Source organism: Capricornis sumatraensis, chromosome 10 (assembly GCF_032405125.1).
Source record: "Capricornis sumatraensis isolate serow.1 chromosome 10, serow.2, whole genome shotgun sequence".
In the NCBI taxonomy this organism is placed as follows: domain Eukaryota; kingdom Metazoa; phylum Chordata; class Mammalia; order Artiodactyla; family Bovidae; genus Capricornis; species Capricornis sumatraensis.
The window spans coordinates 85,040,757-85,064,914 of record NC_091078.1 but is presented as its reverse complement, the minus strand read 5'-3'; the positions used below and the strand labels follow the sequence as shown (position 1 = coordinate 85,064,914).

The window sequence follows — 24,158 nt, the reverse complement described above, 5'->3', positions numbered from 1 at the left end:
CTGAGCTACCAGGGAAGCCCAAGGTGGATTAATAGTGGTTTCTTAATTGTAATTTTTTAAGGTGGATGTTCAGTATTTATTTTAAACTCTCCCTGAAAATTCTAGTTTCTGAATCTGGATCTTAAAGTCATATTTATTTCTTGCCTTTGAACTTGATAGGGCTGAAATCGCAGGTTTGGAAGAAAACACAAAGGAAAGGAATTTGATCCAAGTTAGTTCAAATATAAGAACTTCTACCTGCAACTTAGACTGTATAAGAACTCTTACCTCCCACTTAGGCTAAATTTAAGTATTCAAAAACTCTAAGGTAAAAAGTCCTATATTGATTAACTTTTTATTTTCTGTCCCTTGATTAGTTCATTAAAGTGTCAAGGTGGCTTGAATGTTAGTGAATAATAGTTTCAAGGAGCACTTGATTTCCTAAAGTGTAGGTTGCTAACTATAAACTCCTGATCATGGGAAGTCATAGCCGGGCAAAACTGAGCAAAGAATAGTTGAGGAACCAGGTCCCACTGGGAATATATCCAACCATTCAGTGAAGATCTTTTCCCCATTTGATAGAGGTAATGTTAGGAATTCAGTGTTTTTATGGTAATTTCCCATATGTATTACCCATCTTTCTGGTTAAAGAACAGGATTCAAATTCTGCTCATCTTCCATCAATTTCAGTGATCTGGGTACTGTATATGAACGAAAAAGAAATCAGCATTTTGAAACAAAAGGAAATTGTAGATTGATGAGTACCAGTAGTTCATGAACAGGTTACTTCATATTCAGTGTTCCTAGAAGTTTGATTGTGTTGTATAATACAACAAGGGAGATGTCACGGAGGTGACAATTAAAACTTCCAATTAAAACTTCCACTCCAAATCATTTGCTATAATGGAAGTGATGTGAAACTGATTTGTGGTGGTTATTGTAATAAATTTACAGCGTTATGCAACCAATAGTCATTGAACTGTATGCTTGAAATGGTTGAAGTTAAGCATATATGTTATATACCTCCATAAAATTGTTTAAAAACTCTATTGTAAACTAAGACTACATGGTTGTTGATATTTGTCAGGCTATTTCTTGACCTGTGTATATATAGCAAGGCACCTAACGTGTTTCCCTGTCCTTGTAGAGTTTGTATTTCAGAGGGAATGGTGAATAGACAACAGACAGTAAATAAATGAAATAAGTATGTTACAATATGAGAAAATAAGTGCAATGGATGAAAAGATAAAAAAGAGCACATAGGCATGAAGGATGCAGTTTGAGTGGCAGGACTTTGAAAATAATGACACGAGTTACGATCTCAAGAAGGTGAGGGGTTACTTGTTACCTTAGATAGGACAGCAGTAAATCCTTGACATGTTCAAGGGACAGCCAGGTGGCCTGTGTGGCTTTCATAGAGTCAGTGCGGAGAGAAGTGGAAGCTGTGATCAGGAAGGTAATTGGGGGCAGGGAGCAGATGTGTGTGGTCTTGCAGACTGTTTTCCAGGTCTCAGGCTATTCCCTCTCAATGTCAGAGGATGCTATTGCAGGATTTTAAGCAACCAAGTCACATGATTGGGCTTATGTTTTAGTAAGATCACTGGCTGCTGGGTTGATACTAGAGCAATGAGACACTGTGGAAGACAGCTATAGCAGTCCCTAGGAGAGGTGACAGTGACTTGGACCAGAGTGGTAGCAGGTGAAAATGAGCAGAAGTAGTCAGCTTCTGGATCTCTGTGAAGGGTAGAGGTTAGCATTTTGCTGCTGAATCTGTTGAATACTATCAAGAAGGAATGAGGAAAGACATCAAGGATTTGCCATGAGCATTGAAGGATGCTTGTAAAATAGTACAGACCACATTGTGCCAAGTTTAGGATAGAGGAAAGCTCTGGAAACTTTTAGGTTTATGCTTGTAATACATGAGATGGGTTCAAGACATGGGTTTTGTGATCAGTTGTCCCCAAGGGGCTGCAGCTTCTGCTGCGCGTCTCATGAGGGATTGGAACAGTAGCCATCCCAGCTTGCAGGGAAGTGTTAGGCTGAGGTTAACAGAGATTCCTTTATCCACCCCTACTCTCAGATTTACCCATGCCCATTGGGGTGCAGGACCTTTCGCATTATCAAGAACTTCAGGGCAGGAGCAGTGCAGGTATTAGGCTTTACTGCTATTGGCTTTGATCGTGTGTAAACAGCCAGTGGAGTAGTTATTTGATTTCCCTTGCTATCATGGAATTATTTCTCTTTGGGATCTCACCCAAGGGTGGAAACAGCCCTAATAACACATATTGCAAAGCAAATTCAGAATGGAATATTAAGTATAGTACTTTAAGTGATCCTTAGAACCACAGTAGTTTAGGGGTTTGGTCTTGTGATCTAGTAAACATGGTTAAGAGATGGCTGCTTAAAGAACTAGTCTTTTCTTTTGGAAAGTTTTTTTCCTTATTTTTCTGATGTAGGTGTTTTTGGAGGAATTTGGAGAGAAAATTTAGTGCTAATAAATGAAAACCACCTCTTTTACCTAGATATTCAAAAGGTCTACATTCCTTCCTTAGAAGGTGGTCCCACAGTTGACTCTATAAAGCTTGCAAAAAGAATGAAAGCTGATTACAGCACATTCCTCCTCTTTGTCCAACGTCTTCTGAAAATGATAATTTTTTATTAAGTCTTTGCCTGCATTAGCAACTTTATCTGCAAGAAAGGGACTTCTAAAATGCTAATTAAAGAGCTTGTTTTTCACAACCAAGAGCCTATTGTTTTGGAAATCACTAAAACATTCTCTCTGGAATGTAAGGTCCTGAAGTAAAAAATTCCCACTAAATCCATCATGATGGTGGCCAGAACTCCACTTAAGCTTGTATTGTTCATGGTCAGAGTTCTAAAAGTGCAAAAGGAAAAATGTATGTTCTGTCTCCTGCTTAATCCCAAGCTGTGGATCCTAAATTCAGTTTCTTATTAGTCATATTTCTTAGGCATCTTGCCAAATACAATTCTTCATTCAGTTCTCTGAAAAAACAGTTTCTCCTCTCTTTTTCGTTAAGCATTTTATATGAATAGAAAGTCCCGATGTAACTGTGAAATTGTGCTCTGTCTTCTTAATAATGTACCTCAAATGTAATCAGAAGGAAGTTTTGGTTTTTTTTTCTCATGGTATTACCAGTACTAAATCACCTATTGAAGAATTACAAGACCAACACTGCACATCACACCTTATGCCAAAGTTTGTTCATTTCATGCACATGTGTAACGCAGTTATTTGCTTTGATACCTTTAAAAGTATCCTTTAAAGTGAACTGATAATGTTTTAAAAAACTTTTATTACCTGAAATTGGGTAGCCCCTCTTTAATATGCATAGGTATGTGATTTTTCTTTCAGATACTCATGTAATTTGCCCATCTGTTATTCCTTCAGTCTTAATCTCTCAGTGTTCATGGCATTAGTCTTCTCAGGTTTAGTAGGGGAATTCTGGGATGTTAGACCTTTCTGTGACCATGGTTGCTTACTTACTTCATTTCCCTAATCAGCCTGCCTAGCTTTGGGCCCCACCTACAGACACATGGTTTTTACTGAAAAATGTTAGTACTTTGATAATGGAATTTTCTTTGCTGACTATGAAGAACCAAGGTCAAAGCTACTAGCAGGCTATTCAAAATTTATGGAGCAGATTTTTGGACCTGGACACATAATCTGAGTTGAAGTTGACCTCTAGATTTGGCTAACATCAGAACTGTCTAGAAGTATCCACCTATTCAACTATTACTATAGGAGAATATTTAAAGAGTTGTCTGTCGAGCCATATAAGTTTGACTTCTGGCTCCCATTACTTACTAAATGGATTGACCTAAATACCAGATAAATAAACCTTTCTAGGTGTAGTATCTTCATCCATAAAATGAAGATAGTATTGTCAGGAGCAAATAAGATAATCCATGGATTCTGATAACTTGTCAGTGGCCTATAAATGTTAATATATAAAGAATGCATCTGAAATGGGGGTTAAAAGCTGCTTACTAGAGGGATCATTTTGAGCAGATTAGAATACCCTCTGATCTTCCTCATAATTTTGGGTTGGCCAAAAAGTTTGTTTGGACTATTTTATAACACCCTACAGAAAAGCCTGAATGAATGCTTTGGCCAACCCAGTATATAATAGGATAATAAGGATAATAGTGAAGTTTATTGCTTACATTAGATTTCAGGAGATGATTCTTGAAAAGCACAATGTCTTTTGTGACAGTATCAGTTCTTAATACTGTTCCTGGCTATTTTCTGAATTCTCAAAACAGTTTCCTTGATCCCGCTCTGTAAGGTGCTGATATGAGAGCTCAGAAATATCAGTTTTGTTTTATTTTTTAAACTTTTTATTTTATCTTGGAGTATAGCTGGTTGAGAATATTGTGATAGTTTCAGGTGGACAGCAAAGGGACTCAGCCATCTTTCTCCCCCAAACCCCCTCCCATTCAGGCTGCCATGTAACACTGAGCAGAGTTCCACGTGCTATACAGTAGGTCCTTCTTGGTTATCCATTTTAAGTATAGCAGCATATACCCGTAGAAATACAGGTTATATTTATTTCTTAAAAATTTTAATTGCAAGATAGTTGCTTTACAGTATTGTGCTGGTTTCTGCCATACATCAGCATGACTCAACCACAGGTATTCAAGTGAAGTATATGTATTATTTTTAACAAAATTTTATTTTTAATGAAATTTTCTGGTTATCAAGTCCATCTCTGGGCTTTGGGTCATCATTTTGTAATCACTGTTTCTATCATTCTTGGCCATCAGTGGGCTATCACTCCCTGCTACTTAAATCCTGAAATGAAAGTGTGTTTCACCTGAAGATAAATTCCTTGCTGTTTTTCCTGTACACTTTTGGTTTTCACAGTGACCACTTTCTTTGCTGCCAATATAAATAGATCCCATCTGTCCCTCCTACATTTGTCCCTCCTTGGATTTGTTTCTTCCTCATCACTGATCAGTTTAGTCCCTAAAAGTGTAATAAGTAAGTAAGTAAGTGAAGTCACTCAGTCATCTCCAACTCTTGCAACCCCATGGACTGTAGCCTACAATGCTCCTCCGTCCATGGGATTATCCAGGCAAGAGTACTGGAGTGGGTTGCGATTTCCTTCTCCAGTAGTGATTCCTAAAATTGATGAGATTTTCATCAGGAATCTTACTTTGATCACAAATTCCTGGCAGAATGAGCAACAGAGTTGGCCATTTTGTCATCTCACTGATTTGCTCTTTTTGTATATTCCCATTCTGTGCCCCATTTCTGCAACCCTTAGTTATCCACTGCCTGCTCTTCCTAGGATGGGTCACAAGGGTGAGGAAATTAAAGTATGTCCTGCCCTCAAAGCACTGTGTGCTGATATTTGCAGGAAAGGTCTTTGTTAGCACCCCTACCTCTTTAAAGCTCTGCTATGTGTTGAACACATTGCTGAATTTTCAGGCACAACCAACACAGGCATCTGTATTTCAGAGAAAAGCCTTGACATCCTATCTCTTGATATTCTTAGAGTTAAGATGGAGAAATGAGGATTCATGGTAGACTGAAAAAATCTTCCCAGGGAATTCTGGATAATACACCACTGTAATGATGGAGAGTTCTATCTTGGGCCCTGGCCTTTTGAGCATTTTTATCATTGACTTGACAAAGGAGATGGATTTATTAAATTTGTGACTGGCATGTTATTGGGAGGCCTACGTCTCAAATTAGATGACAAAATCAGGATCTCCCCAGCTCCTGTGAGGCAGGAATGATGGCTGAAAATTCAGTAGGATGTAGGAGAGAAGCAACAGGCAGTGCAGCCAAAATGAAGAGTTACAGTTGTGCAGCTGCTGCTGCTGCTAAGTCGTCGCTTCAGTCGTGTCCGACTCTGTGCGACCCCATAGATGGCAGCCCACCAGGCTCCTCTGTCCCTGGGATTCTCCAGGCAAGAGTAGTGGAGTAGGGTGCCATTGCCTTCCCCACTTGAGAGTGTACTGCTGCTGCTGTTGCTAAGTCACTTCAGTCATGTCCGACTCTGTGTGACCCCATGGATGGCAGCCCACCCGGCTCCCCCGTCCCTGGGATTCTCCAGGCAAGAACACTGGAGTGGGTTGCCATTTCCTTCTCCATAGTTGTGCAGACTTGGGTTCAAATCATAGCCTCAAGTACTTGCACTCCAAGTAAGTGAATCTCAGTTTTCCTTTTGTAATAATGGGTATACTAGTGGTATTATTAGTATATTAGTATTATGATGGAATAATGGGAGATAAACTGGAATAATGGAGGATAAAATGGATTGATAGTAGAATGATGAAAACAGTTATTCCAAAATGATGACTGAAAGACCAGTACTGGACTTGATGACTAGAAAACTTCATTAAAAGTGAAACCCATATTCCTGCAGGTATGCACTGCTATATTTACAGTGGATAATCCTCATATACCATAGGGTTTTCCTATGGGTTAATGACATAAAATTCAGAGAAGGCATTGGCACCTAACTCTAGTACTCTTGCCTGGAAAACCCTATGGATGGAGGAGCCTGGTAGGCTGCAGTCCATGTGGTCGCTAAGAGTCGGACACGACTGAGCGACTTCACTTTCGCTTTTCATTTTCATGCATTGGAGAAGGAAATGGCAACCCACTCCAGTGTTCTTGCCTGGAGAATCCCAGGGACAGGGGAGGCTGGTGGGCTGCCTGCCGTCTATGGGGTCGCACAGAGTCGGACACAACTGAAGCAACTTAGCAGCAGCAGCAGCAATGACGTAAAATTACAGTGAGGAACGTATGACTTCTCAGTAGTATTGGCTTTTTAAATAGCTGCCTCGGTTTAAAGTTAAAATAGAAGTTCTACTTTCACATGGATCTGACTCAGCAGTCACATGAGAAAGACCTGTGGAGCACTCAAAGCCTTGCTCTAGGACAACCCAGAGGGATGGGATGGGGAGGGAGGTGGGAGAGGGGTTTAGGATGGGGGCACACATGTGGACCCGTGGCTGATCCATGTTGATGTGTGGCAAAAACCACCACAATATTGTAAAGTAATTATCCTCCAATTAAAATAAATGAAGTCATACAAAAAGAAAAAGACTTGAGGATCTGTTTTGCCTACAGAATTCTTCAATCTTTTTCTTCTCAACCTTATTTTCTGTTACTGCCGACTGCCTAATTAGATATTTTTACAAGAGAGTTTTTGTAAAACACTGTCTTTTGTAGTAGTTAGTACTGTGTCAGCTCATAGTAATGTTTGTGACTTTTTTCATTGTTCTCAGAAAAGCTTCCTTGATCCCACTCTTGAAAGTGCTGCTATGGGAGCTCAGAAAAATGGATTTTATTTTTAATGAGGTTTTAGATATTTTCCCCCTAATCAGCCCTTAACATGTGAACATTATGGATAACATCCCCTTAATCACCTCCATCTGATTATGCATATACATACATGCCTGTGCTTTAAAGATGAAAATAGTAGTTTATTTTCCCACAGAGAACAAACTTTTACCCTACTGGGGTCCCTGTTAGAATGATACCGTCATGTTATAAGACCCCAGGACTTCCAGAGTCCTTCAAGAATATTCTTAGGTCAAAATCTCAGAAGTGTGTCCAAAATTAAAAAAAAAAAAAAAAGAAATTTTTTTTTTGTTGTTGTTGTTAAATAAAGCACTACATGTATCCTCAAAATAAATATCTTTTATTCATGTGCAAGTACTTTATTTGATGTTCACTACTTGGGTGTTCATTTCAGCCTTCCACACACATTCATGTATGTGCATCTTTTGATTCCCATCCTGGAGCTAACCACCATTTACAGTTTAGCAAGCTTCTTTGTAATCTTTGTTTTTTGTCTCTGGTTTTAATTTTATTTAACTTTTTTCTGTACATGATCTGATATACTTCTATAGTATTTGCTGTGTAATATTACCACTGAATGATATCAGGTACTCCTCCATGCATGTTAATTTTCTGTGTGTTCTTAAGTTTAACTTTCAAATAGGTTAGTGAAAAATATCCTGTTCTTATTTCCCCTTCATTTACTAGGATTATGCTTTCTGAAATATGCTTCCAGGGGTATTTTATATACCTACAGTAAGAATATATGTGTATACATATATAGTTACATATATGATCATTTATTTTCTCATTTTTTAAAACATAAGCCCACCTGGACCCTCTGTCCATGAAATTCTCCAGTAAGAATCCTGGAGTGGATTGCCATGCCCTCCTCCAGGGGTCTTCCTGACCCAGGGATCCAAGCTGTGTCTCTTAGGTCTCCTGCTTGTCAAGCAGGTTCTTTACCACTAGCGCCACCTGGGAAGCCCCTAACTAACCTTAACCTTAACTTGTATGAATACAAGTATACCTGAAGAATTAACACTAGGCTTAAAGGAGTGCACATTTTTCCTTTCAATGTACATGTGTGTACTAAGTTGCTTCAGTCATTTCTGACTCTCTGCAACCTTATGAACTACATATAGCCTGCCAGAATCCTCTGTCCATGGGATTCTCCAGGCAAGAATACTGGAGTGGATTGCCATTTCCTTCTCTGGGGGATCTTCCCAACCCAGGGATTGAATTCACATATCTTGCATCTCTTGCATTGGCAGGGGTGTTCTTTACCACTGGCACCTTTTGGGAAGCCGTTTCCTTTAAACACTTGTTATCCAATTTTCTTTTATGAAGGTTGTTTCAGTCTCTCTGTGGCATAAATAAATATACTTATTCAAACACATCAGTGTATATTCAAACATCTTGGTGTTTATAGATTGAGTGAGTAAAAGAATGCATCTATGCAATTTTAATTTGTGTTTCTTAGTATTAGTGTGGCAGAGCAGCTTTTCTTGTGTTAAGGGGCCATTTGTGTTTTCCTTTTTTATTTCAACTGTTGATTCATATCTGTTGCCCATTTTTATGTCCGGTTTTGGGTTTATCAGTTTCTAGAATCCCTTGGTGTAATAAAGACATTTTCCTTTTTGTGGTTTGAATTGCAGATGGTTTTGCAGATCATTTGTTTTTAGTTGTTTCTTATGGTGCATTCTGCTATCAGAAAATTAAATATTTCTTTAATAAATTTGATTTTATTAGTCTTCCTGATGCTTAGGATTTTACGTATGTAGAAATACTTTTCCTACTTCAGACTTCCTCACAACTGCTTCTTGTACTTTTACTTATTTTAAATATTTAACACTTGTAACCATTGGGAATTTATCTGAGAATAGGATTTGTCTACTTTTGAACTCTTAAATATGAAAGTGGTTTGCTTAGCAAGGCCCTACTGTTGGGTATTTACATTATTGCCAGTTTTTTCACTTTGTAAACAGAAGGCTAGATGGTAAATATTTTAGAGGGTTTATTTTTTTGTCTCTCTTAAGATTTTAACTCTGGAGTTACAGTCTGGGAAAAACCATGGATAATACATATGTGAATGGCTGTGGCTGTGTTCCAATAAACCTTTATTTACGAAACCAGGGGGTGGGCTATATGTGCCGCACATGCCCTAGTTTGCGAACTCTTTGTTTCATAGTACGGGTTATTCCCGTATATCTAAAATTGACTCCATGCTCTGTCACTATGTCAGGGCAAGTTTCTTGGCTTCTGAGCTTCAATTTCTTAACCCGAGAAACAGAAACATATATACTTGAGACAAGTTTTTTTAAAGGCTCAAAGAAGATAAACTATAACATGTTTCATCACGATGCCTGGCACAAAGTGACTATTCTCCAAATGGATTCTCCTTAATGATGTCATTTGATGGCTGTATACTATTAAATATCGCTCAGTCATTTTTAGTCGGGCTGGGACTAGAGTGTCAAAAAAACTCAGTAATCAAGAGACATTACATTTTAATGCAATATTTGCGATTGTTGGTTTTCCCTTTTGCCTCAGACTCCAATAGGATTTTGTATAGGACTTTGTTAATAATATCTTTATTTTTTGAAATATTCTGCTCATCATAGGTTTTTTTTTTTTTTTTTTTTTTTGGCATTCACTTCAAACTTTAAAATACTTCATTGGAATATTTTCTATTTTGGTAAGTGAGTTTGGGTGAGTGCTTCACCTTAATACTGGTCCTTTTGATACTTATTTATTGAGTGCCTTCTGTGTACTGCGTGAACCAAGTAGTCAAGTATTTAACATCATGGAGGTTATTTTCTCACGAACTGTATACTCGAAAGAAATGCACGGGGTCAAGGAAATACAGCTTGGATGAGAAGACTATTTTAAATAGCTAAGTTAGCAGAGTGTCCTGTGATTTGATGCACTGAAAGGAGTTAATGTTCTTTTTTTCTCTGTTGCTTCTGCTGATTTCTCCGGGTTTTCCTTATAGATCCCCTTCACTGGATGTTACCCACACTATAAATTGGTTGAAATAGAGGAGAGTGTAAGTTGAAGTGAACTCTTCACAGTGTGTCACAGAGGCACAGAATCCATCATGTTGTTTTGGCGTCACCTCATAAATGTGGCACTTTACGTCTAGACATTTCCCCGGATGGCACTCAATAGTTAATACATTTTGGAGCATACATTCCTCCTTTTATAGTTGTTGCAGGAAGGGTGTGAATCATCCTGTCTCTACCCTCTGAAGTGCTTCCCAGACCCACACACCCCCTCCACCCCAGCTCAGCTGTTGAGTGAACACCTCATAAAATGATTTTTAATTCCTTGTTCTTTTCCTCTCAGCCCTTATATCATGGGGTTGGTCTGTACACTCTTAGCCCTTGCAAACACCAAACTCCTAAAATGTGTCTGGAAATGTTTCCCTGTTACTTCTCATGATGGGGATTTCTCATAAGCTGAAGTAGTTTCTGTTCTACAACACAGTATGAGACTAGGTACTTACTGTAGAGAGAAATGGTGTGAAAAAGGCCTTCCACTCAAAGACAGGAAGTTCCAGCACTGTCTGAGCCAGACTGAACTAGATCCTAATTGTCTGTCTTGTTTGCCCCGCCCTGAGATGAAATTGTGACCTTTGGGAATCAAGCGCGGTCACCTTGGCAGGTCTTCCCTAGGTAGTGACTTGCGTTGTGTCTTGTCTCTGAGGCTGAGGACTTCAGAGAGAGGCATCTGGTCCCATTAAGTCAGGGATTCCTGTCCCATGACCTCTGTTTTACCCATTGTGAATTTATAGTCAGGGACTTCAGGACCTGTTCCCTCTTCTTTTGTCTAAATGAGATCTTAAAAGCCTTACCCAAATTTATCCTCTCCTCTAGGGAGAGAGGAAAGGAAGGAAGGGGAATCCGGAGATGTTATCCTTATACATTCCATCCAGCATGTGTTCCTGATTTTTATCTTTATAATTTGACATTTTCTTCCTAGTGATGAATGGGGAAAGCGCTGAGTGATTTAACTGTTGGTATTTTCAAACTAACATTCTGATTATCTCCTATATTTCTTCCATCACAAATAGCAGAAAGCCTAATCAAGAAGTTTTGACTACAAAGACACTTAAAATTGAGAAGTCTAGAGATCAAATTTGAATCTCAGCATTTGTTTGGTCAGGTCCTACCCCTTCTCCTCACCACCTGCCTTTTTCCCTGTCAGCTTTGGCCTCCTCCTCATTCCTCGCCTCTTCTCTGCTCCCATTCAAGGAGGAGGTAGGTTGTTCCCTCAGACTCAGAACAAAAATCTGGAGCCTGGTTTTGAATGTTGTTGTTCGGTCGCTGAGTCGTGTCTGACTTTTTGTGACCCGATGGACTGCAGCATACCAGGTTTCCCTGCCCTTCAGTATCTCCTGGAATTTGCTCAGAGTCTTGTCCATTGAGTCAGCAATGCTGTCTAACCATTTCATCCTCTGCTGTCCCCTTCTCCTTTTTCTTTCAGTCTCTCCCAGCACCAGGGTCTTTTCCAGTGAGTCAGCTCTTTGTATCAGGTGGCCAGAGTATTGGAGCTTCAGCTTTAGCATCAGTCTTTCCAATGAATCTTCAGAGTTTATTTCTTTAAGGATTAATTGGTTTGGTCTCCTTGCAGTCCAAGGGGAGAGTCTCAAGAGTCTTTTCTAGCACCACACTTCAAAAGCATCAATTATTCATGCTCACCCATCTTTATGATTCACCTCTCACATCTGTTTATGACTACTGGAAAAGCCATAGATTTGAATATACAGACCTTTGTCGCCAAAGGTTACATTGAATCCTATCAATTCAGTTCAGTTTTGTCATGTGCAACTCTTTGCAACTCCATGGAATGTAGCACGCCAGGCTTCCCTGTCCATCACCAACTCCCAGAGCTTGCTCAAACTCATGTGCTTTGAGTCAGTGATGCCATCCAGCCATCTCATCTTCTGTCGTCCCCTTCTCCTCCTGCCTTCAATCTTTCCGAGCATCAGGGACTTTTCCAATGAGTCAGTTCTTTGCATCAGGTGGCCAAAGTATTAGCGTTTCAGCTTCAGCATCAGTCCCGATGAATATTCAGGACTGATTTTCTTCAGGATTGACTGGTATGATCTCCTTGCAGTCCAAGGGACTCTCAAGAGTCTTCTCTAAACCTCCCACCTAAAACATTTCCTCTGAGCAGGAAAATCCCCTCTCCTCAGTGGTTTAGTCCTGGATTAATACTCCTTCCTGAGTCAGTCTTTTGTCAAGGACAATGGAATTAAACTAATGGCCAGATGAGCAATCAGGTGCTATTTTTGGAGCCCTGGAGCAGGGTCACATCATCCAGAATTTAATTTTGGTTGTGGTTTCCAGGTGAAAGTACAGATAATCATGCTTACCGAGCACTATTAGTACGTGCCATGTACTGGCGGATGCACTCTGTAATTATTTGTGTAATCCTCACCAGATCTGTGGTTACTTTCAGGACTGTATACAGTGAGAGTGAATGTTAGCTAAAATGTCAAGAAAATTTAATATGCCTGTTTGATTCTTTCAGGTGTTACAGGAAGTATTCTTGTAACATTTAGAACTCTTTGGAGTTTTAGAGATGATCTGGAGATCAGCAACATGAATGCTTTTTAGTCCTTTTTCCATTTTTCATGTATACAGTGTTTAACTTACAACACGTAGTTAGCTACCAGGGGTGGAAAATGCAGAATAATCATAAGTTAAGTCACATAAACTTTTTAAATTAAAAAATAGAACAGTTTAAATACGTGTTTTAGATTTGGGAGAAAAAACATTAATTATACTGTTAGGTTAAAAAATACATTATTTTTGGATTGTTGCTGTTGGTTAAAAGTAGACACCAAGATGCCTGGATCAAGGTAATGCTTTTAATGTAAATTCCTTGAGGGAGGCATTAATAAGCATATTTGACTAGTAACAACATATAACATGTATATTAGTTTTGTTTTTAATTAGATTTAGACAGAATTCATTATTTTTAATGGCTTTTCATTAGTGAATAGAAACCATTATTTGGATATATTAGTAAAATAAATTCAAGGTGTATGCTTATTTTCTGCAAAGAATCTCTTATGTATTTAAAGAAACCATTGTTTGGAATAGACATTTGAAAGTCTTTGCTTTTAGACACAAGTATGATTTATATGCTCTAAAGATAGCATTTTTGTCTCTTTTTCTCAGCTCAGGTATTACTAGTGAACTACATTGAAGTGAGATGGTTTGCTTACACTATAGAAAAGTCGTATTGCTAACCAGTTATATTTGCTCCTCTTAGTTTTTCAAGTAATATTGTTGGAGATGTGGAGGGGGTTGAGATGTGTCTCTCAGATTTTTATTTTTCTTTGAACACATTAGCTTAGTTTGGGTTCAGAATTTATGCATGTCAACTGAGTTCTTTGAGTTAAATACGCCTTAAAGAAGCAGTGCAGATTAAGCAGGATCTAAGATGTGAACCCAGATTTACAGTATTTGCCATTATTTTCACAACCTAGTTCTTTGAGTTAAATATGCCTTAAAGAAGCAGTGCAGATTAAGCAGGATCTCAGACGCGAACCCAGATTTACAGTATTTGCCATTATTTTCACATGGGGAATTGTCTGCCTTAAACAGGCCAGTTGGAATTAATCTCCAGTTGTGTGATTTATTTACCCTCCTGTAGAAATACGTTTTCTTGGTGCTAGTCTACTGCATTGTAAGGATCTCAAAATGAGAAAATAGAGTGACTTGTTAATGGTGCACCGTGGAGGTAGAGGTGGGTTCTTTTCATGCACAAGCCATAAATTAAGCTAATAATGTTTTTCCTTAGCTATAATTTGTCCAACTTTTGAAGATTTTTATGTAACCTTAAATAATGAAATATCCTTTAGGCCACCTCTCTTTTCCTTTGGCATTGCTCTGTGCAAATTTCTTTCTTACAAAGAGGGTATGACAATAAGCACAGCATTATCTGTAAATCAGTATCCATCTCCTTCATCCACTAGAGCTACCCCCAAATATGTAACAGTAAAGTCAGTAAAATCTAGATATTAAAATGTAGCCCACTTAACAACACTTAGGTTTTATTTGCTTTCTGTGAGTTTCGTAAATATGTCTTCCTCTTTCTTCCAGCCTTTATTCAGAGCTCATGGGTTTTCTGACTAATTTCCATGTTTGGTTCCATTATTCAGTCTCAAATACCACATTGCAGTTTTGGTCTTGGCTCCTAAATCTTCTTTGGTTTGTGACAGTTTTTTATTGTCTTTCCTTGCTTGTCATTATCTCAAGGTTTTTTAAGGACTATTGGCCATGTGTTTTGTAGAATGTTCCATTCCTCAGTATGGGTGTGTCTGATGTCTTCCTCGTCATGGGGGTTATGGATTTTTAAAAAAGAATCCATTATCCAGAGAGATGATATGGAGTGGGAGGTGGGAGGAGGTTTCAGGGTTGGGAACTCATGTACACCCATGGCAGATTCATGTCAATCTATGGCAAAACCAATACAGTATTGTAAAGTAAAAGTAAAAATAAAAATTAAAAAAATAATAAATAAAAATAAACAAAAATCCAAGAGTGGTTCTGTACCCTTCTTACCACATCCTGTCAGGATGTGCATGATAACCCGTGATACCGAAGGTGGGTTTGACCTCCATCACTTGGCTGAGGTGCTCTTTACCAGGCTTCTCCATTGAGAAGTTGCCTTTCCCCCGCTTTTCTGCCTTATTCTTGGGAAGCTAGTCCCTAAATGCAGCAGGTGCTAGGATTAAACTTCACCTCCTGAAGGGATCAGCTGTACTTCTGACTCTTGTCCTCTGCCCATGTGGGAAGCACTTCAGTTCAGTTCAGTTGCTCAGTCGTGTCCGACTCTTCGTGACCCCATGAATCGCAGCATGCCAGGCCTCCCTGTCCATCACCAACTCCCGGAGTTCACTCAGACTCACGTCCCTCGAGTCAGTGATGCCATCCAGCCGTCTCATCCTCTGTTGTCTCTCTCTCCTCCTGCCTCCAATCCCTCCCAGCATCAGAGTCTTTTCCAGTGAGTCAACTCTTTACATCAGGTGGCCAGAGTACCGGAGTTTCAGCTTCAGCATCACTCCCTCCAGAGATATCCCAGGCTGATCTCCTTCAGAATGGACTGGATCTCCTTGCAGTCCAAGGGGCCTGGTAAATTTCTCTCCACTTCTGATGTAAATTTCTCTCCTTCAGGTGTCTCTCCTCTCTCCCTGTGTAGCGCTTAATGCCCGCCTACCGTAGTCCTTGCTTGAGTGCACGGTTATTTCCTTCATTATATATGGTCAGGTTCTTGAGGAGGGATTGCTGTGTATTTTATAACACAGTAACAGTGCCAATAATCACACCAACCACCATGCACCGAGTTTCTATTGTTTTTTTCTTACACTGAGTATCTTCTGTGGCTTATCTCATCTGATCCTCATAACCAGCCTTTGAGGTCTGATCACTGATGTTCCCCGTTTGTTGGACAGATGAGCTGACAGATGAGCTTACAGAGGCATCCGTCGCATCTCCACCCCTCAACCACCATTTCTTAGCACTGAGCCTGGTACTGAGCATTTGTTGAGTCAGTATTGAAGTGACTTTGTTGATGAAGTAATGAGCAAGACTTGTTTCCTCCTTGATTGACCTTTGATTAGAGAGCTCTGCTAAAGCGTAGAAAAAATGAGCATCTTAAGAATAATCGGTTCCCAAAAGGTTTAGAAAGCAAAGTTTTATCACATTCCTTTCTTTTAAAAAACCTTAATTGCCGTTGGTGGACTTGTTAAGTTTGCACATAGGTTCTATCCTGCACATCATGTCTTTGCTGATAACACTGTATCACTGTTCAGATTTGTGTAATGTCTTAATGAAGAAATGAGTGTTTACTTTGAGAGCTGACATCTTGAGTCCAGGAAATGAAGACTTAGGAAGAAATCAGCAGATAGAAGTGTAAAATTAAAACCACAGTAATGACAGAGAACATGTCATGAGAAGACAGACCTATGGAAGATTGCTTAATGTCATCTTCCAATTTATGTATTTGTGGTAAAAATATGTATACTAGGAGCTCATTGTCTATACAGTTCTATGTAGACAGTAGAATGAAGTCAAACAATGTAGAGAAGGAACCTGTTCTCATAGAGTAGTGAGCTGGTGGGGAAGCCAGACAGTAAAGAGTAAATAATTACACTGATGATCAGATGTCCTTAGGAAAACAAGAACCCATTGCCAGGAGAATACAGACCCCTGTGCATTTCTCACGAAAGCCTCCTTGGCAAGGGGATATTTACACTGAGGTCAAAACCTTCAGCCAGGAGTTTCAGATGTATGCATTGAATTTATTAAAAGGAAAATACTGGGAATTCCCTGGCAGCCCAGTGACTAAGACTCCGCACATCTACTGCATGGGGCATGGGTTCGAGCCCTGGTCAGGGAATTAAGATCTCCCTTGTGTCCAGCCAAAAAAAAAAGAAAATATTTCTCATTCTAGATTGAGGGAAAGTCACTGTTAAATTCCCTTGGTACTAATATGTTGGCAGTATGTCTCAATGAGATCTAATTCATACTAGACTCTTAACAGGTGAACAGGGAGTTGCTCTTGGCAGCCAAGCTACCCTGCGGTTTCTACCTCTGAGCCCCATGCCTCCCCTTTTTTGAGAAGATAGCCTTGCATATTAGATGGTCATGTCGGGGTTGGTCCAGCTGTTAAAATGCAGATATTCTGAGAAAGAGTCAATAAGAGGAAACAACAATGCACGTGACTTTTTCTTCTTATTTTAGATGGGTAATCCCAGACCTGAGAGAGGAAGGTGAAGGTGAAGGTGAAGTCACTTAGTCGTGTCCGACTCTTTGCGACCCCGTGGACTGTAGCCTACCAGACAAGAATACTGGAGTGGGTTACCATTTCCCTCTCCAGCGGATCTTCCCGACCCAGGGATCGAACCCAGGTCTTCTGCATTGGAGGCAGATGCTTTAACCTTTGAGCCACCAGGGAAGCCCAAGAGAGGAGGCTTCTTGCTAATTGTTTTCCCTCCTTCAAAACTAGGTTTCAGTTAACCACAGTGGTTTTGTTTTGTTTTGAGTCATGTTTTTAGCTTAAAGGCATTTACTCATAGTTTTGAAAAACAAAGCATTCAATGCTTTGAGACTTGTGCATCTGGAAATGATTAATGATATAATTCTCAGTCCTTTATAAAGTGTCTGAACACTGAAGAGATTTATACAGTGTGGAACGGCAGTGGTGCTTCAGCGTGAGAATAGGTAATCGATACCTGCAAGCTTGGAAAAAGTGTTCTATTTCCTCCACTAATGACATAAGGGGTTTTTGCAAAGCAAGGGTGTCTGGAGCATGAAACACTCCAAAGAAGAATTAATTTAAAATCTGAAGTGGAAGATCAGTTTCAATTAAAATTGCACTTGAGCATATATTGGGTAGAAGTGTGAAAGCAAGCATGGTAGTTGGCTTAAATCTTCAGATTGTTACCAGTGAACAAATGAATCTCACTGATATGAACCCTGATTATATTTTTATAGAGTGCTAACTTATATTTCACCCATGTCTGGCAGGTTATGAGAAATAATGTGAATGGCAAGTATCTATCAGAGATTACAGAGTATTTTTTTTTAATTAGTGGGATAACTACCAGGTGTCTAGGTGTTTTTACAAATGATGGCTTGTGTTCTTAGTTCTTTGGAGTCACGTGTGTTAGAATTGATTTTTTACCATGCATTCTTTTTCCATTGAGTGTAATTTTATTGTAGTAGTGAGTTTCTGAAAGACATTGTATACATACATACACACACACAGTATTCTAACACTTCAGTTTCCATATTTCCAACATACAGGCCCAGTTGTAGCTTAGCCAGAATTAACATGGTGCTCAGCTATCAAATACATCAACGGCACTTTATTCATAGGAATCTTTTTGGTATGTGGAAGAAAATCTAGAGCAAATAGGATATTTGCAGCCATTCCTGTCCGCTTTCCTCTCCTTTTTTTCTTCAAGTATATTGATGCAAGGTGAAACATACGCAAATGCACATTCTGTTCCTTCGTGACTCATCTCACTCAGTCTTAGGGAATTTGACCAAGAGGTGACATGGCATGAGGAAACAGCCCTTGACAGTTCCTAATGTAGCTGGACTCGTACAGTAAAGCAAGTGGTGATGCTAACTTTTGGCACTTACAAGTAATTTTGAAATGTGACCTGCGGTCGCTGAACCTCTGCCCATCAGTGAACGTGTTCTTTCTGGTAGTCTTTTATCTTAGTCTTTGGGATATGGATTAGGGAAAAGGACCCAGGAATAGAGTGAGGCTGAGCTCTTTGCCAGACAGCAAGCATTTGAATCATTTTGGGGGCAGCTTTGTCAGTTACTCTTGCAGCCGTGAAGCTTCCATTACTGTGACTGAAAAGGTTTTTTGTGGTCACCCCTTTGTTCATGGGACCCCTATTTGTATCTGCTGTGAGCTGTATCAGACTTAGTTGCTGCTGCTGCTGCTAAGTCACTTCAGTCATGTCCGACTGTGCGACCCCATAGACGGCAGCCCACCAGGCTTCCCCGTCCCTGGGATTCTCCAGGCAAGAACACTGGAGTGGGTTGCCTTTTCCTTCTCCAATGCATGAAAGTAAAAAGTGAAAGTGAAGTTGCTCAGTCGTGTCTGACTCTTTGCGACGCCATGGACTGCAGCCCACCAGGCTCCTCTGCCCATGAGATTCTCCAGGCAAGAGTACTGGAGTGGGGTGCCATTGCCTTCTCCAGTATCAGACTTAGGGGAATGGGGAAATCCATGGTCAGTGAGTGTGTGGTGGGTGTTGGGCACAGGTGTGGACTCTTACTTGGTAGCAGGGAGACCTAAGATGTCCTCCTGTCTTCCATCATGCAAGGCTAAGTATGGAATGAGGCAGAAAGGAATGGGTTCATGGATGAGTTTATCACCTAAAGTTACTTTGGCCATTCATCCACTTTTACTTGATATGTGAAGAAATTTAAAGCTAAAAAAATCCTGCTAGGAATACAAGTATGTATATATGTTTATTTATACACAAACTAAACTGTATTGATTGAGAAGTCTAAGTTTTATCTTCTAATTATTATGCAGTTATTATATGCTGCTATATATAAAACAGAATTAAGAAGGACCTATGGTATAGCACTGGGAACTACTCAATATTCTGTAATGACCTCTGTGCAAAAAGAATTTGAGAAAGAATATGTATATATATATATAATTGAATCAATTTGCAGTATACCTGAAATTAACACAACATTATACATCAACTGTACTCCAATATAAAATGAAAAATTGGAAAAAGTATACCTTTTAGACCTCTTCTATATCTGGTTTTCAAACAAAAAATGTATCTTAATCTCTCTAGTAAATGATTTTTTTTCTAGTTGACTACTTCTGCTTTGTCATGTCACAAAGCTTGTAAAAATTTCTCTCCTTATATCTGCTTGATCATCAGGGTTATGCATGATAGCTGCATTCTCTTTGTCTATTTCTGTGGCATATGTCCCTCCGAAATCTTTATTTATATGAATGTTGAGCCCAGTCCTAAGGTAGTTTTATATCTCCATCTCCTATGAAAGAGGAGCTGAATGAGAAGTGGGTGCCTTAATACATACATGTTCAAACTGGCTACACTGAAAAATCTCACAATTAGCCAAAGGAAAACCATATCCTATTGACTACATTGTTTGTGGTGACTCTCATCCAGTGTTGTGTTGCTTTTAATTTTTTTTCCAGTTCAGAAATTCCTAGAAACATAACAAAAAGTTGTGTTTCATATAATGTTCACAATAGCAGAACATGTTAAATTGATAAAGGTGTTTTCTTGTGAATAAATGCTATTTATTTTAGGAAAAATATTTTTAAAACAATTATTTTAATGTGAATAACTCTTGACAACCCTTCTGCTCAATTTTCTTAATTGGGTAACAGAAAAAAACGAGCAAATATTTGGTTACAAATCAAGAAGCAAAACTGTCTGAAGTAACATTTTTTATTTACATTTTCTTGCCCTTCGGAGCAAGTGGCTTGGGCTGATAGCTTTCCAAGGCACTAACATTGTTAGGGTGGGTTTACATAGGAGAATGTATCTTGGCAGATGACGTGCTTGACTTTTGTGTGTCTTATTCATTCCATCCATGTCCTTTGAGCCACAGGAGTTGAAATCTTATTTTCTCTTAACAGGTGCCTACGGTCCTGAGTACTGGGTCACGTCCAGTGTCAGCTGTGGGGGCCATCAGCAGTCGCCTATAGACATTTCAGACCAGCATGCACGTGTCAGTGAAGAGTACCAGGACTTGCAACTCGATGGCTTCGACAGCGAGTCTTCTAACAAAACCTGGATGAAAAACACAGGGAAAACAGGTACAGCATCTTCTTTACCTGTCTGCAGGCCAGCATGAAAAGTTTCTGGTGTCTCTGGTCTGTACCTTAACCATGACTTGCTGCTTTAGCTGTGCACGTTCCTATAAACGTACAGCTGAGTGAGAGCTCTGGATTTGATCCTCGGTTTAAGAACCGCTGCTTGCTTTACTAGCTGTGTGATTTTGGGCAAACTGCCTAACCACTTTGTGCTTACAGATTTTTTTTTTTTCAGTGTGATAGGGAGGCAATGGCACCCCACTCCAGTACTCTTGCCTGGAAACTCCCATGGGCGGAGGAGCCTGGAAGGCTGCCGTCCATGGGGTCACTGAGGATCGGACATGACTGAGCAACTTCACTTTCACTTTTCACTTTCATGCATTGGAGAAGGAAATGGCAACCCACTCCAGTATTCTTGCCTGGAGAATCCCAGGGACGGTGGAGCCTGGTGGGCTGCTGTCTATGGGATCACACAGGGTCGGACACGACTGAAGTGACTTAGCAGCAGCAGGGTAAAAATATAAAGATAAAAACGTATATGGATAATGAAATTGTATCAATCTCATAGAATTGTAAAGATTTGAGTGGGTCAGTCCATGTAAATTATATAGAATGAACTTTGAGACCTCTGTTTTAGTATGGGGACCACTAGCCATATGTTAGCTATATTTAAATTTAAATTAATTAAAGCTCTGTAAGATTAAAATTTATTCCATGTACAGTTTTGTTTTTGTTTCCTGCCTTCTTAGGGTGTCTGTCTGCAATGTTGGAAAGCAGAGGAGACACACGTTCAGATCTTTGTATTTTGGGGATAAAGATAGGGTTACCTTTATTTTTTTCAGCTTTGTTAAGATATAGGGCTTCTCAGATGGCGCTAGTGGTAAAGAATCCACCTGCCAGTGCAGGAAATGCAAGAGACATGTATTAGATCACTGGGTCAGGAAGGTCCCTGGAGTCAGAAATAGCAACCCACTATAGTATTCTTGCCTGGAAAATTCCCTGGACAGGGAAGCCTGGCAGGATATAATCCATGGGGCTGCAAAGAGTCAGACACAACTGAGTGCCTGAGCACACATTAAGATATAATTGGCATATAACGTTTTGCCATTTCATTTTATTGGTCATTTCTTTTGCAGTGCAGAGCTTTTTATTTTGGTGAGTCTCATTTGTTTGGTTTTCTTTTGTCGCTTGTTCTCTTAACGTCATATCCAAATTATCATTGACATGACCAATGTCAAGGAGCTTTCTCCCCAGGTTTTCTTGTGGGAGTTTTATAGTTTCAGGTCTTACGTTTATGTCTTTAATCCATTTCAAGTTACTTTTCATGAGGGATGTGAGGTCCAGCTTCATTCTTATATGTGAATGTCTCATTTTTCCAGCACCATTTATTGATGAGGCTATCCTTTTCCCGTTGAGTATTCTTGGCTCTTTTTGTCAATTATGAGCAAATATTCCTATGCGTGGGTTTATTTCTTAGAATCTAGATTTTATTTCATTGGTTGATGTGTTTATTTTTATTCCAGTTCCATACCGTTCTGATTATCTTAGCTTTGGAGTATCACTCGAAATCAAGAAGTATAATGCCTCCAGCTTTGTTCTTCTTTCTAAGGATTCCTTTTCTTATTCAGTGTCTTTGGTGGTTTCATAGGAATTCTAGGATGGTTTTAACTTATTCTGTGAAAAACATTGGAATTTTGATAGGAATTTCAAAGAACCTATAGATCTCTTTTGGCAGTATTGTACTAGCCCCGTTTCATATGTTCAGTAGCCATGTATAGCTAATGGCTACCATAACAGGCCACACGGTCAGAGAACATTCTGTCATTACAGAAATTTCTACTAGACATCACCATGCCAAATGCACAGATGGAAATGCATTTCTTATCTCCCTTGAGAATTTGATTTGTTAATATTTGTTTTGTATTATAATACAGATGAACTCTGTCTTATCCCTTTGTGTATCAGACCAGCAGTTTGATCCTCCGGCTTCATTTTACCTACCTCACCTTTCACTTAGGGTCCATGAGTATGAAATACCACATTTTCAGAATTGCTAATGCAAAATACTTCCCTCTTAATCACTACCATGCAAATAACAATTACAGATTGTTGATGGAAGTAGCAGAGATTGCCTTGCTCTGCCCCACTGTTTGATTTGAAAATAAATGCCTGGGTTTTATATTACATTTGTGCCTAGTGTTAACTGGGATTCTGTGGTGCTAAAGGTATTTTTTATCTTATTTTTCTACTTTTATAACCCAACCCATTAAAACTGACTCACTCTCTCTCTCTCTTTGAAATGATCCCTTTGTAACCAAGGATGTCAGTACAGAGCACTCTTAGCAATCCCTCCAGGAGCCTTGGCTGCCTGAAGCCCTCATGCGAAGCTAAAATGACTTCATTATCTGTCTTTTGGTCCCATTCATGTTGTGGGTCATTGAGTTGCCTTAAAAGAAAAAAAACATCTAAGTGGCTGCACGTACAACTTTAGGGCTCTATTTTCTTTCTCTGAACCAGCATTTTTCAGAGATTTTTTTGTGGCTGATTGCTTTGGGTTGGTCTGACTTGATCTTAGAATTGTTTTCCACTCAACACAGTGGTTCCTGGCTTCGAGCTCTTTTTCATAATGTCCCCATAAACAGGTCTTCGCATTATAGCAGGCTACCTTCTCCTTTACCTCGATTCATCCATTTGAGCATTTGCTCAGGACAAACTTGTATACTGGTGATATTATTTGTACACACCTTTTCACCTGCACCTTTCTACTCCCCGAGTTTAGATGGTGTGTTTATAGTTACAATTCAGATTTTTTCTAACAGTAGCTCTGCTTTGTATTTCAAATGTGAGTATCCTTTGGAGATCTGTGATGGGAATATTACTCTACAGACAGTCTGAATGTGGTGGACGAGAGCTTTGCTATGCTGGGGTAATCAGATCTGGGGGTTGAGTGCCACCTTGGTGCCACATTCCGGAAGCCTGCCAAAGGCAATTTGCTGGGCTCTGTGATATGGTTTTCTACTTGACTTGCAACGCTTGACAGCCTTCTGCAAAGATAACATGTTTCAGTGACAGCTTTCAGCTTGGTATCTCCAATGACAGGTTTTAGACAAGTGTAGGGTTCACTCAATGCAAGTTGATTCATGACCTTGGTCTTCTAGAAGCTGATTATCAATCTCTGTCACTCTCCGGGCCTCCAGAGTGACCACAAGTTGTTGCCTGTCTGTGGGCGCATGCGCCTGACTTTAGAGCACAGCCATCCAAATATGAATGCATCTGTCTCTGAAATTCAGAAGCACGGCTTTCTGAGAAGCCGAAATAAATCTTTGTTATTTCTCAAACTGTGCTTATGACTTCAAAATTTATGACATCATGCTAGAGAGGCTAATAGCCCATAGATAACCAATCTAACATGATTCCGCAGAAGTGATTTTTTTTTTTTAAGTACCAACCATTAAAAAACAATTATTTATTTATTTTAATTGGAGGCTATTATAATACTGTGGTGATT

At 39.4% G+C, this 24,158-nt stretch overlaps 1 protein-coding gene across 2 annotated transcripts in view; it reads left to right on the top strand.

The window, feature by feature from the left end:
- PTPRG (protein tyrosine phosphatase receptor type G) overlaps positions 1-24,158 on the top strand; it is a 765,748-nt gene that overhangs the window by 418,029 nt on the left and 323,561 nt on the right. For both annotated transcript variants that reach the window (XM_068983186.1, XM_068983185.1), the window contains exon 3: positions 20,474-20,653. In XM_068983186.1, coding sequence (XP_068839287.1) covers positions 20,474-20,653 — 180 coding nt within the window. The remainder of the gene's footprint in view (positions 1-20,473; positions 20,654-24,158) is intronic.